General features: G+C 41.6%; 2 protein-coding genes across 2 annotated transcripts in view; one reads left to right on the top strand and one right to left on the bottom strand.

The window, feature by feature from the left end:
- The first annotated feature begins 1,866 nt into the window (after positions 1 to 1,866).
- LOC128737736 (TBC1 domain family member 16) lies at positions 1,867 to 5,018 on the top strand. Its single transcript, XM_053832434.1, has 7 exons — positions 1,867 to 2,930; positions 3,336 to 3,532; positions 3,595 to 4,096; positions 4,164 to 4,308; positions 4,376 to 4,482; positions 4,543 to 4,724; positions 4,789 to 5,018. Exons 1-7 carry the CDS (start codon positions 1,867 to 1,869, stop codon positions 4,986 to 4,988), a joined length of 2,397 nt encoding a protein of 798 aa, XP_053688409.1. The 3' UTR covers positions 4,989 to 5,018.
- A 1,502-nt stretch (positions 5,019 to 6,520) lies between these two features.
- Positions 6,521 to 14,550, bottom strand: part of LOC128733567 (E3 ubiquitin-protein ligase RBBP6) — a 36,955-nt gene continuing 28,925 nt past the window's right edge. The window contains exons 12-13 of the mRNA XM_053827234.1: positions 8,368 to 9,982; positions 6,521 to 8,059 (exon numbers count right to left, since the gene is read on the bottom strand). Coding sequence (XP_053683209.1) covers positions 6,878 to 8,059; positions 8,368 to 9,982 — 2,797 coding nt within the window. The 3' untranslated portion in view covers positions 6,521 to 6,877. The remainder of the gene's footprint in view (positions 8,060 to 8,367; positions 9,983 to 14,550) is intronic.

A 14,550-nucleotide genomic window follows, 5' to 3' on the forward strand; every position in this document is an offset into this window, starting at 1 on the left:
TTATGCATGTACCTGAGCCTTCGTGATTGTGTTAAAAACCTCCTTCCTGCGAGAGTCGATCCTCCATCCAGACGTAAGCGCCAGACGTGGAGGGATATCACTTCCCCAGTCAACCGCATCATCGTTTCTCCTACAGATTCCAGAAAGAGCTTCCCGGAATGAGAAACCCCTCCATCTACAAGCAATGCACAAGACTGTATAATGGCATCCAGCTTTCTCTTCAAGTCGTTTCACGTTTCTAAACAGGTGCGACGCACACGCGTATCTTTCCGATTAATAAATGGAGGTCCGATGTAGACACTTTGGTTGTTTCGGAAATCAAACAGGTACCCCCTCCACTTTAGACAAATGCAAATGTAGTCTATTTGGGTTTCTGTTCGGAAAGAACTTTATGTCTTTATGTGCTGGTCAATGGTTGTTGCTCAATTCCCCTAGACTATGGGATTTTATATCGCGTTCAAAGACCGCAGTGCTCGATTCAATCTTCGCGGTGAAGTTGCCTAAATGGACGCTGAAGTCACGCTTTCAAACTTTTTTGACCGCATTGTTAAGCTGACTGTAGAATCTCTCTTTCTCCTGAAAGTCGGCTGAATATGTTGGCGTGTACCGAATGCTGACTCATCGTGAAGTGTGAAGTGAAGTATTGTTCAGCTTCATCAAGGCAAAAAGGTAAGCCTCTGAACTCATCATGGAACTTCTCGTTCCAAAGTCACATTATATTACGCGAACCAGAATATGATAAGGCTCGCCCAGATAATGTATTGTGTTCACCAGTGTTTGGCGAACGGAATTCTCTCTATCCCCATATTTCGAACTTCAAGTGGCTATCTTCTCTAACCAACTACGCCCTGCGGGCCAAGCGTCTAAACGTTCCATGTTTCGATTCCTGTTGTCGTTGTCAAAAGTTCCAATCTTAAATTTTTGAAATAATAAAATTGTCAGGTAGTAGGGTGTTCCAGCCGTTCATTCCGAAACAGATGTTGTTTGAACCAGGGCTTGAAAAGGGATCGCAAGTTGAATGTGACTGCCGTGAATGCGAACTTTCCGCATTCAAACTCCGCTTTTTGAACGATCATTTGACTGTTTTTCTTATCCAGTCAATCTCCCGCTTGCGCTGCTGCCGTCTTACAATTCATGCGGCATCTCAGCAAAAGCAAACAGTCGATCTCCCGTTTTGCTTTGCGCTTTGAGAATATAAACTGCAAACTGACTGGAAGCATACGGTGACGTATTTTTTCGTTTCTCTTTTTGTCTCCAAATCGGCTGCTCACAGTAATAGTTTGTCACCCAGACGTCGGTCGGACGCAAGCAAAATATTCGTTTGTATTGGACGGAGTCCGACCGACTTCTTCCATGCACATGTAGTGGTTGTTTTTTTTTTTTGGCGTGGTGATTGCCAGTCATTTGACTGTTTTGCAGTCATTCGCTGCTCCAAACGGTAAAGGCAACTTGATCGAAACGAAAATGTCAAAAAGTTTTAGAACGCGATCGTAGTGCTGCATGCAATCGGCGTTTGACTGAGCAAACTGCCAGTTGTGTTATGCATAGCGTTCGTATTCCACCTCTAAACGGACGGTGTGAACTTGAATGCGCGTTGGTGTGACTGCGGTAGAAAAAAATGATCGGTCGAAGCCCTGGTTTGAACCCATAACCAGGAAAGCAGATGTTCGACGAAAACTGTACTATCCGAGGAGGGTAACCCGCCTTTCCTGCTTGCGTACGAAAATCAAAGTTGCGTGGTTTTCCTTTCATACGAGAGTTATCTGTCTGTTATTAGATCGTAAATGTTGCAACGATCGTATGTTGTGCAACCAACACAAAGATTTAATAAAATATGTTTATCTTCTCCACAGCAAACCGCTCAACATGCCTATATCGAACATTCTAAAACGGGCCTCCAGTTACATACTGGGAAGTGACGAGGATGGCGAAGAAAGCAACGAATTGGTGTATGAAGATAACGAAGTTTTGTTTTGTAAGAACAACATCTGCGTTCACCCTCCGGCGATTGTTCGCCAGGAGTCGGATATTCTGCACTACCCAGGTTACCTGACCGTAACTACAAAAACCTTCATCGATCAGTACAACAACGCAAAAAGACCGACATTATTCCTGACATGGATACCAAATTCAACGCTGCGAAAATGCCCTTCAACTGTAGAAAATGTGTCATTCTTTCGGACCAGCAGCTTCACCGAATCAAAACTAAAGGTTCACCAGGAACATCATAAGTTACAGCTAGAACAAACCCAGAAAGAAGGCATTGTTCAGACTCAGGCTGCGAAAACTGATGTTGCCAACCCGAAATTAGAGAAAAATGGAGAAAATCCCTTTGCAGCTGCATTGAGAATTGCCAATACAAATCCCTTTTTAGAACCATACAATGAGACTATTGCTCAAAATTCCATCGATGCAAAATCCATGAACTGTTCTGACTACTCCGAAACCATCAGTATAAGCTCCAGCTCAGACAAGGCAAGTCTGTGCAACAGCAACGAATACAGCCGCGAGGATGTCCACGATGATGAGGACGACGAAGGAATTATGACTTCGGACACTCACATGTCCACCAGTGCCGTCGAGGAAACGGCCGAAGAACAGGAATTGAAAACCGAACTTCAACCACTAATCGAGTCGGAAGAATCTAAGGCGAACAGCAGTCTGAAAGTTCTGGCTACCCAAACCTCACTCACGTCGGTGAACATTACGATTGCGAGTCCGCACATTCAAAACGTGGACATTTCACCGCCGGAGGCGGCACTGTCTCAGAACGAACGTTTCATGCGATCGCTGTCGCTTTCGTCGAACGACGAGAATAATCCAAACTGGATGTCCCCTGAGCTGCTGGCGTACAAACACAATCTAGCTTTTCCGGAGAGTGCGTCCGCCTCGCCGATTGTGAACCGGAAGATTCCACTTAAATGCCGAAGGTATGTTGGTCCACGTGTTTTTCAAACGATTTTTATTTGCAATTTAGTTTTCGAGTTACATGAACGAATAACAACGAATTGAACCATAAGATTCATACAAAGCATTATATTCCATAACTCTAAGAGCCAATTTTCAGTTCAAGTAATAAAACAAAATATTCTAGATGTTTTATATGATCCGCTTGAAAAAATAACTGTAGAGAATTCTAGATTTTCGGTGACCTCACTGGACACCATGAGCCTCCATTTTTATCTTTCAATATTATTAAGGCGCCTTCATCGGTTCCTGTTGGTATTACAAAGCATAACTTTATTTGCGCTCTGGCCGGACACGTTGCTATGGATTTTTGCACATCAATTGAAATTTGTCATACTTTCATGACACCTACATTTTAATTATTTCAGATTTTCGGTCGACCTAAGCCAAATGCGTGCCCTCCGCTTGTTTTTCAACGACGAAAACTGCACCTCCGGTCAGTTGGTGATCGCTTCACGTGAATCTCAGTACAAGATTCTTCACTTTCATCATGGTGGTTTGGATCATCTTGCACAAGTGTTGCATCAGTGGCACTGTCTATTGCACAACATCAAGCTAGCGCCAGGTAAGATCATACAAATAATGTAGATTTTAGTCTTTAGAAACCGTTTTTCGTTTGTTTTGCAGGACAAGACGAACCGAATCTACCCTACCGACAATTCATGGTGTGTCGTCCGGAAGTTCGAAAGGCTGAACTACATCCGGAAGAGGGTAAGGTGAACAAAATAACCACCGATTACTTCTATGGAACACTGCTGAATGAAAAGGGCCAAATCGAAGATGATCTGCAGCTGCGCAAGTGTGTCTTTTTCGGTGGGCTGGAGAAAAGTTTACGCAAAACGGTATGGCCTTTTCTGCTGCACTGCTACAGCACCAATTCCACGTTCGAAGATCGTGCCGCTTTGGCAGAAATCCGCCGCCAGGAATACGAAGAAATCACCCGACGGCGGCTGTACTCGATGTCCCCGGAGGCTCAGGCTCAATTCTGGCGAACGGTTCAGTGCGTCATAGAGAAGGACGTCGTTCGTACGGACCGCGGGAATCCGTTCTTCGCCGGTGAGGATAATCCTAACATTGATACCATGAAAAACATACTGCTGAACTATGCTTTCTACAATCCGGGCATGTCGTAAGTGCTGTTGCATTGATTGTTGCTGGTGCGCTCTGCCTAACTCGAATTATTCCATATACGACAGATACACCCAGGGAATGAGCGATCTACTGGCACCGGTGTTGTGCGAGATAAAAAGCGAATCGGAGACTTTCTGGTGCTTTGTGGGGTTGATGCAGCGGGCAATATTCGTCTGCACGCCTACCGATAACGATATTGATCGTAATTTGGTAAATGTTTGATATGCTGTTGAGTTGGATTCGTTATTTAAAGTACTTTTTACTCTTTATTTTCAAGTGTTATCTGCGGGAATTAATACGACTGATGGTTCCTAGCTTCTACAAGCATCTTCAGAAGCACACTGATGCGATGGAAATGCTGTTCTGTCACCGTTGGATTCTGCTGTAAGATTATTTATTACTCAAAATTACACATAACCTAAACAACAACTAGATCACTTTCAGATGTTTTAAACGGGAGTTTACGGAAGCCGTGGCAATTCGCATGTGGGAAGCATGCTGGTCGAACTATCTGACTGATTATTTCCACCTATTTCTTTGCCTAGCCATTATAGCCGTTTATGCTGACGATGTTATTGCTCAAGATCTTCGTACCGACGAAATGTTGCTGCACTTTAGTTCCCTTGGTATGCTACTACTGCTTTCTAAACTTAAAAGAGACCCTCCCAAATTAACTTGGTAATGTTTCAGCTATGTATATGGATGGACAGCTAATTTTGCGCAAAGCACGTGGTCTGTTGCACCAATTCCGTCTATTTCCGAAGATTCCCTGCACTCTTTCCGGACTGTGTAAGCGATGCGGACCCGGTATGTGGGATTCAGGTCACCATCCTTCAATCGAGTGCATCGGTCACCTGGATCACGAAACATGTGCACTGGCTGTAGACTAGGAAGCGATCTGCTTGGGCCTGTAGCACGATTCCGGCAGCGAATGTGAATAATAAAGATCTGAATAGTTGTTAACATACTACAAATGTGAGATTTAATAACCATATAGACACTGCTTACAGTATAGTTAGGAAAATTTGTTGCAAAATTTTAAATTATTGATCGCTTCGATCCTATATTTTTGATGAAATCCAGTCTGATCCCAATTCCTATTCTGTAGCCTGCTCAACATGTGTTAGCTTATGGGTAGTTTCATCAGAATTCAGAATAGATCAAATGGGTTCGATCAGAATGTGGAATCGAGTCAAATTCTGGTTCCGTTCATTATAGGCTTGTTGGACACTTTCTCAGAAAAAACAGAGGTTCAAATTATTTTACAGTTGAACGATAAATATTGTAGAACTTTACGAAATTCAGTTACGGTAGGCCTTCGTACAGATATAAAGAAAAGAAAATTTTAGTGTTAATAACTATTTCTAATCAAAGTAGTTTAACACTTAAATACAATCATTGAAATGCAGGCACACATCAAACGAACAATAAGAGGACAAACTTATGCCGTTTTATCTTGGAACATAAAAACATCTTTGCTTTTACATTAACATGCAATAAATATTGAACAAAAATAGAGCCGCGAACACGCAATTATCTTGCAATCTACTCTACTAGAACACTGCTCTCAAATTAAAACACTGAAGATTAAAGAAATAATAGTAATACAAGTAACAAAAGCATACTTACGTAGTAAACAGCCCATCAATGAAGGGCTTTGATAATTGATTGTTGATGTTATGAACTATTTACACAAATTTTATAACAACAGTTCTAAAAGCGCTTTATTCCCGATGGTAGACATTGTCCACGCGAGAGGTATCAAAAGATGAATGTAATTTTATAGGATGGATCAACACACGTTTCACACCACTCTTGAGTTATCTGTAGGATTCCACGTAAAAGCAATTAGGTTTTCTGAGAAAAAATAAGCCTTCTGCAGCTAGTTTCTATTATTTTCTACTAACTTTTATGCAAACATTCCAGGTACAAGTACAGTCAGCTACGATACCTTCAGTTGGTGTTTGAGAACGCAATAGGATTCAATCTAAATCATTCCACAGCTACCAAGGTTTCTGCATGTAAAACTTTTTTTTCGCCGCTCGTAGTAAAGTTATAATATGAATAAATCTAACACCAGCTACTCTCAATATCAACAAGAATAAAGGAAGAGAAATTAAATTTTGAAACCACTTGAAAACAGGTCAAATAGTAATCAACTGTAAAAAAGAAACCAGCAGATGTTGTATATCAAAATCGTATGGAATTAACAAAAAAATGTGATTACGGTGTATTTTGTTTTAAGAAACGACAGCCGATCGTGAATATGCATACATAAAATAGGAAACTAAAGCATGCACTGATTATATTGTATAAAAACTGCTTCGAATAAAAGTCTACCATGGACCGAAAACCAACCCGCACGACGATTTTTCTTCAACTAGGCACGAAAAGAACAAACCGGTCCATTTCAGTTCTCTTTTTATTGTTGCCATATTTTAAATGTAACATAACCATTTACAGAGCATCATGTACCATGGACAAGCCTATAGGAAATTTAAAAAAACTTAGGTTTTGCGTTTAGTTTAAATGGGCCACCCGGCCCCGGGTATTGGTTTGTCACTCCTAAACACTGTAGTTGGGTATGTTAATTCTTCCGCTGCATAGGCTGCAAAATTAGATTTGATAAATCAGAGAATACGCTCGGCGGAAATTATTCGTTCCCGGGAAGAAAGTTCCAGCCGAGTGCATCTCTGCTGTACAACAAAATATGCTTCAAACAATTTATTTTTGTTCGAATACTGTCCCTCCTGATTTCTTGCATTGCATCATTATACTTTCATTCTTTGCGATGCTTTCTCTCCTTCTTCTTTTTCTTGCTAGATTTAGATTTTTTGCTCTTTTTCTTTTTCTTGCCAGCCGAACCATCAGAGTCACTGGAAGCGGACCGTTTGCTGCGCTTGCGGTCCTTCTTATGCTTGCGCTTTTTGCGTTTCTTCGTCGACTCTTCATCTGAATCGCTGCTCGTATCCGAAGAAGATGATTCGGAATCTGAACTGCTGGAATCACTAGAAGTGACCCCCGGCCGTGGTGCTTTCATTATTTTTTCAAGCTTGACAGGCTTTGTTAATGCTTCCGATTGTTTCTCTGGTTTGTCGTCTACACGCTTACGATTTTCCTCCTTTCTGCTAGTAGATTCTACCCGACGATTTTTTTCGGCAAGAGAAAATTCACGATTACGTCTTTCCGATTCAAAGTCCATCCGTTTCCGCTCGAGTGCTCTCTTGTCATCCTTATGAGTGTGAGCACTCGATTTGTCTGCACTCTTTCTCATATGACTGTCAATTTTCCGAATACGGTCATCACTTTGCTTGCGGTCTCTTCGCACTTCCTTCTCGCGTTCCCTTTCGCGTTCTCGTTGGCGATCTCTTTCCCGATCTCGTCTTACTGGAGAACTCTGTATTCTTTCTTGTCTTGTTTGTTCACGACTCCTCTCCTTGCTTCGTCGAACAATGCGATCACGATTTCTATCGCCAACGTCTTTATTTACACGTTCTTTTACGCGACCGGCTTCTCTGTCAACTCTTTCTTTCTTGTCCAAATCCTTACGTCTATCTGTGCTAGGTTCCCGAACGGCAACCACCACCCGTCTGGCACTGTCCTGTCGCCTGCTACTGCTACTAATTCGTATATCTTCGCGACGACGACTATCACGTTCGCCACGAGCCTTTCGACCAGCAGCAACAATTTCATGTTCCGGGGATTTAGTACGAGATCGTTTTTTCGGTGGTTCTAGCAGCTGCAATGAAGAGGTGGTGGCCTTAACCTTACGCACCGGTGGTGGAGTCCGTGAATGCGAATAAGAGCTGGAACTGCTTTCGCGGACTTCCGTTATCTTGCTACCCAACCGTTCTTTGATCGAAGCACGCACCGGAGACGCACGGCTGCTTTCGGTTTTAGCTACATCCGGTTTAATTTCTACCGATCGTTCCGCGTTATTGTCATTGGTGGGAACGGTAACCTGAAATCAGATGAAGATGAAATATAATCAATGTTATTGTAGAAAAATGTTATGCTTTTTTTTTTGTTTAGATTACAGACACTTTAATAAGTTTTGGGTGACTTCTGCGGGGTTGGGATTGGAAGCCGGGTTTTCGGCGTGAGAGGCGTGAGAGGCGTGAATGCTAACCACTACGCTGGGACTGACCCCAGTTATGCAATTAAAAAAGGTTACAAAACGAGCTCCTTTTTTAAAAAAAAGTAGAGTGGTTTTTGTATGGGCGAAGGAATTAACATATGAGTCGGGAAAAAGATTGTAAACTTTCTTACCTGGAATCGCTTCAGTTCTTCTTGCTGCTTCTCGACACTGACGTCCAAGTTCGGCCCATCAATGTCCAGTGGATCGTTCGAGTATAACTTCTGCCGATCGAGACTGATTTTTTTGATTTCAATCGGCCGAATTGCGTTGATAGCCCGAGTGAAGATGGCATTTTCCGCTCGTTTCAACACCTCATTCGTTACCTTAGTGGTAGATTCATCCAGTTGCACACTGATACTGATGTGCTCCTCCGTCGATGGTTTACGCTCGGAGCTCGTAATAACCGGAGCGTCTTCATCTAGCTCCCACTTGGACAGTTCCGGAATGCCAATGAACATACTCGATTTAGGAGGAGAAGTGGTTTCTCCATCTTCTAATTCTCCTTCGAAATCCACATTTGCGTGCAGATCCAAAATCGAGTCTGACCGCTTTATTTCCTCCTGCAGATGATCATCGACTCCAACTCCACTGCTATTTACCACATCTGTTTCCTCATCAGGAGCAAGACCTTGCAAAATGGACTTTTCTAATTGATCACCCTCATATTTGTCTGGTATATCGGAGTACAAATCGCTGTGTTCATGACTTGTATCAATTTGTTGATACTGTTCTTGATCTTGATGTTGATGACTGCTGGACGGTTCCTCCAGATAAGAGTGATCTTGATGTGAACGATCGGTAACAACAAGATCCTGTGAACGGTTGGGAATTAAAATCGTGTCATCGAAATCGCGACTGTTAAACTCCTGGGTGGTATCAACCTCTTCCTGCCTTTTACCGAGAAGTTCGTCGAAATCTGCACTATCCATCCTAGGAATATGTTTCGGTGTAGCCGGTTGTAGAGAACTATCGGCTTCTTCTTTTTCAACAGTCTTCCGCTCTTTTTTGCTTTCCTTCGCTCGTTTTTCTTTCTCCTTGCGTTCTTTTTTATGTTTTTTCCTTTCGGCTTCTTTCTCTTTTTTTCGTTTCTTTTTCTCTTTATCCTTTTTCTTTTCCTTCTTCTCATCTTCGCTGGAATCCCTCTGCTTTCGTTTCGATTCTTTTTCACGCTCCTTTGCCTTCTCTTTTTCCTTTTCACGATCCGCTTCCTTCTCCTTCTCCAACCTTTTTTCTCTAATCGAGTCACTCTTTTTCTTCTCCTTATCCTTTTCTTTTTCTTTCTCTCGATCATGCTCTTGAACCCGTTTCAACAATTTCTCTTTACTATGACGATCCGGTGTTGAAGAGCGCAACTTTCGCTCTTCCCGGCGATAATGTTCATCGACATCATCCCGGTTTCTTTTCTTGTGATCTTTCTCTTTGGAAACAGACCGGGTCATGTGTTCGTGACGATCATCATGAATCACCGGCGTAAGGGCACGCTCTTGCTCGTGGCTTTTTGGAGTATTGTGATAATCTTCAGTGGGTATAACTGGTGTGACAGCATCTGGGGCGCGGTATTCGGCATCCTGCTTTCCAGACCAACTGTCTTGCTCTTCGAATCCAGGCGGTGGTGGTTCCGAGTGCACTGGAGCAGATTGCTGCACCGGAATCGGCGCTTGTGGCTGCTGGTCATAGTATGCCATCGGATCTGATTTAACTGGGTGGCTCATATAAGGTCCACGGACAGTTTCTCGAGGTTGATATCTAAAAATATATTTAAAAAAGAACAGAGCAAAATAGAAGAAATTTATTAATAACAATTGTTTGTGCAAAGTTATTAAATTTCGTCCCGGTTGATTTTTAGTTACGGTGTCCTTTTTGCAGCAAAGTTTGTTGAAAGTCTGAAAGTGAAATTAAGCTACTCGGGGTCTTGTGCCCCCTGTTGCGGCAAAAAACAGCGGCACCTTTTTATTTAAATTTTGTGCCAACATGCTTTACCAAAATGAAACACGATACGAGGGCCGCCATCGACATATTTCGCTTTTACTAAATAAAGGGTGTCCAACATCAAATTGCACCACGGAAGAAGCGCTGTAGAAAATTACCCATTGGGTATTTTCTCTTGAAAATTCGGAAAGTTTGAATGGGATCGGTCAATTAGGTAATTTACTACAGCGTTTCTTCGGTGGTGCAATTTGATGTGGAACACCCTTTACTTATTAAACAGCATTGACTAGACTGTGCAGTGCCAGTTTCCTGTTGCGTGTGAATGCTGAAAACGATGAGAAACCCTTTGCAATGGTGTTATCTTTATATTAGCATAAGAAAACTGCCGAGACTGCAAATAGAATGTCTAACCATATAAGATCTAAATAATTTTGATGTCCTAATTTCCACATTCCTGTGAAAATGGTAATAACATCCAAATAAACACATATCAATAACATATCATATCAATATTGTCCGTTTCTTTGGTAACAAAACGCGCTGCTCACTTTTTTGATAGCTTGAAATCGTCGCAGAGAGAATTTGCTTGGCTGTATGTAAGTTATAAGTATATATTATGCTTGTCTAGCACGTAAGCTTTTGATTTACTTGACAAAATAAACGATATTTGCCCCCGCGACGATTCTGGCGACGGTTTCGCCCGCGACGGTTATAATTCATCGCGTACGAAAGGGTGGGAAATTGATAATAACATAACATAGAAGTATAAGTAATTCTATTCCACAACTCAGCGATCTGTGTGCGCCTTGGAATTGTTGATGAGCGATACTCGATAATCTTTAATTCAAAATTATGTTAGAACGCGATGTGTCCCTTCCGCCGGCTAAACCCACTTATCTAATACACATATTATGGGAATTTTGCATTATTCCCGGTTATATCCGGTCATTTTCAACAAACCGGAACTCGCCCTCCTACATTCCAAAATGTCGTCAAGGCACGATATTCGTTTTTAGGATTGTACCTGGATGAAATCAGAAGAATATCGATACCTATGAACAAGTCACATATTTTAGCAAAAATGGTGAGTATTATGTATTCTCAGTCTCACGTTGAATCCACGGGAATGACACTTCCAATTGGCCTTGCCAGCGTTACTGATATTGTTCAGGGTTTTGTGTGAGAAAAAAGAGAGGGAAGTATTTTTGCTTTTGTCAACACTCACGCGTTGACAGTTCGGCATGAGTTTTTCTGTAAGTGCGAGTAGCCTACGAAATCTTTTTCACTGCTGGCATCACCGATACTAACCTGTACAAAAAAACGTAGCCAACATAAAGCGGGCCCAAGCTGACAGCTTCATAGATGGACTCAAGCTGACAACCGAGTTGGATGTGTAAATTGTTAAATTTTGTTAGTTTTAGTTCAATTTTGGCTAAGGTTTTAGCATCACATATCCAATGCCAGGCAGGCAATTGATGCGAAATACATGAAACTGTGAAAATGGTTAGTTAAATTCGTTTTGTGATATCACTTTGCGAAAATGTGGCGTGGTATCAGCTCCCTGGTTGAATCACGTTATAAACGGGTGGCAGCTAAAATTTTGGTTTTTTTTCGCGGCCTGTATACACAACAACAAACGAGCTCAGAGAGAAATGAGAGTATGTATGTATTATCTCTCTCTCTCGCTCTCTCTTTGGTATTGTTCATGCTTGCCCAGTTTAGCTTAAAATGGCGTCGAAAAAAGAAGCATGTCGGGAGCGCGTTGTACACTTCTACGAACTGCCACAGAAATCTTGGTAAAAGGATAGTTCGATCACTTTGACTCAATTTTGATTCATTTGACAGTACCGTCTCAGCCGAGCAAAATTTGACAAAGTCAAATATGGGACATTTGTAGATTTGTAGCGTTGTAGCTCCGTTACTACAAAAGATACAACAAAACTTTACTAAGCAAAATTGTAGATAACAACTAGTTCTACAAATGTCCCATACATTATTTTGTCAAATTTTGCTCCGCTGAGACAAACTGTTAAATGAATCAAAATTGATTCAAAGTGATCGGACCATCCCTGTATACGGTAGAACAACATTTAAAAAGCGAAGATGTTACGGCTTCGACTGTTTGCCATGTCCTAAGATCCCTGACAACTATTTGCAAGCAAGATAGTGAAAGACCACCCAAAATTATTGACGTAGAAGGACTTCGTTCTCTTTCTCGTTTCTTCAACAACAAGCCCTCTGGTTTGGCTATCAATAGATGTGCACCAGACGACCACGACCCGACAAATCTGTCTCAGTGCGCCTAATCGAAGATTTCTTCGGGATATTGAGATCGTGGTGTACAAAATTAACTAGAGAGTCACGAATTGCAGACAGTTGATTGGTAGAACCAAGAGATGCATTCGCAAACTTGACATGACGGCCGTACAACGCTCCTGTTCGGACATCAAACGGAAGCTTCGCCGAACAGCCGATTCCGGACCGTTTTCAAATGTTCACTAATTTTTTTTTCAACAATGGATAATGTATCTTTAATTTTGCTAAATCAGATCTTCGTGTATCTTTGTCTTTTTTTGGCAGCTTGTGAAAAAAAATTCCAAAATTTTAGTTGCCATCCGTTACACTACGCGTTGCAGCACTTGATTTTAAGAAAATAATTAGAATGGATTTTTTTAGAAGTTTTTCAACTTTTGCGTCTCCTGTAAAATTTACTCAATAGCTATAGTTAATAGTTAATAGATCACTCTGTTGCAGGTGGCTCAAGTGTGCGGAACGAACAAATTGCGAAAGCGACAGCGACAAGAGAACTGGATAACAAACTCTGTGATGAAAAGTTGGCCGATGCGGTGGTGAAATTGGAAACGCACTCGACCGCAGATTGAGAATTGCGGGTTCAAGTCGCACTTGCCAAATCAATTATTTTTCCTAGGTGGCATATAATTTTTTTACAAAAATATAATAAATAAAATTAGTTAACAATAAACTACCGTGAGACAATATACAAATAATCTCGTAAAGGTGAAGGTAGTTGAAGTCGTTTCAATGTCAAAATCAATGAAATAGTTTGTAATTAGGTCATTGGAAACTATGTCATGTCTAACAATGTCTCCGAATGATGGTACAATTTAGCCACCATCGCACATTTTAAAGCCAATAATACGGCAAACAGGCATGACTTATAGAGGAAAATCCTTAAAAACCGCCATACATATTTTGCTTACACAGAAACACCCTCTGTTATGCCTATTCCTATTGCGAAGCTACATTTTTGGGGGTTTATACTCAAAACTCGAAGCAACACTCGAGCGCTTCCAAGCGACCATTTTGCGAAAAATGCTTTTTTTTAATCTATTTGTCTGTGCTTTGATTTCCATGAACAAATGACAAAAATCTTTGCTATTTCAGACCCTCCAACCAGACTTATTTTAGCTCATCTTAATGTTGAACGAACAAGGGAATCTACTTCTCACAACGATCAGATGCTTTTACTGTTCAACCGTTTGCTCTGCCCCCAAAAGATGTCTAATATTTACGTTAATCTATATATCGATCAGACCCGTTCCGTTTAGAAATTTTACTCCGATCAGAATCAGCAGACAGTTTGATAAACATGTCGATCGAAGTTCAGTATATGGGTCATTTCACACCAAGTGACCAAGAAAAAGTTCAAACATGTAAACGACCTTCAGCGATTTGAACCAAAGCCAGATTGTTCGTTTTAGGTCAATGGGGATGCGGATTTGGACCTACACTCAAATTAATGCAGGTCGTTTTATTGTGACAACAGAAATCGAATTAAGAGTTTTGATCTTAATTTGATGGAATTGATGAAAATAGTGCGCGACGACTGGTGCTTTCACGGTATCTCCTGAAATATTAGGTTTAGTAAGACACTACTTTCATATTTGCATAGGAAATTATCCTTAAGACCTTAAGATCATAGAGAGAGGGAGAGGGAGAGGGAGAGGGAGAGGGAGAGGGAGAGGGAGAGGGAGAGGGAGAGGGAGAGGGAGAGGGAGAGGGAGAGGGAGAGGGAGAGGGAGAGGGAGAGGGAGAAGGAGAGGGAGAGGGAGAGAGAGGGAGAGGGAGAGGGAGAGAGAGGGAGAGAAGAGAGAGAGAGAGAGAGAGAGAGAGAGAGAGAGAGAGAGAGAGAGAGAGAGAGGGAGAGAAGAGAGCAAACCAATTCCTCATATTGAGACTATTTTCACCGCACGGCTCCTCCGTTTGCCTAATCTATCTATACCTATAAAGAAGGATTTCTGTCTGTCTGTCTGTCTGTCCGTATGTTCCTTATAGAATCGAAAACTACTGAACCAATCGGCATGAAAATATGCATGCAGAGGTTTTTTGGGGCCAGGAAAGATTTTAGTGATGGTTAGAAACCC

The sequence above is a fragment of the Sabethes cyaneus genome, chromosome 2 (assembly GCF_943734655.1).
Source record: "Sabethes cyaneus chromosome 2, idSabCyanKW18_F2, whole genome shotgun sequence".
Taxonomy (NCBI): Eukaryota; Metazoa; Arthropoda; class Insecta; order Diptera; family Culicidae; genus Sabethes; species Sabethes cyaneus.

Excerpts from the sequence above, each read along its gene's own strand:
- LOC128737736 (XM_053832434.1), top strand. The coding sequence starts at position 1,867 with ATGCCTATATCGAACATTCTAAAACGGGCCTCCAGTTACATACTGGGA. Across the intron at positions 2,931-3,335 it reads ATTCCACTTAAATGCCGAAG|ATTTTCGGTCGACCTAAGCC; the intron begins GTATGTTGGTCC and ends TAATTATTTCAG. Across the intron at positions 4,483-4,542 it reads TGTCACCGTTGGATTCTGCT|ATGTTTTAAACGGGAGTTTA; the intron begins GTAAGATTATTT and ends GATCACTTTCAG.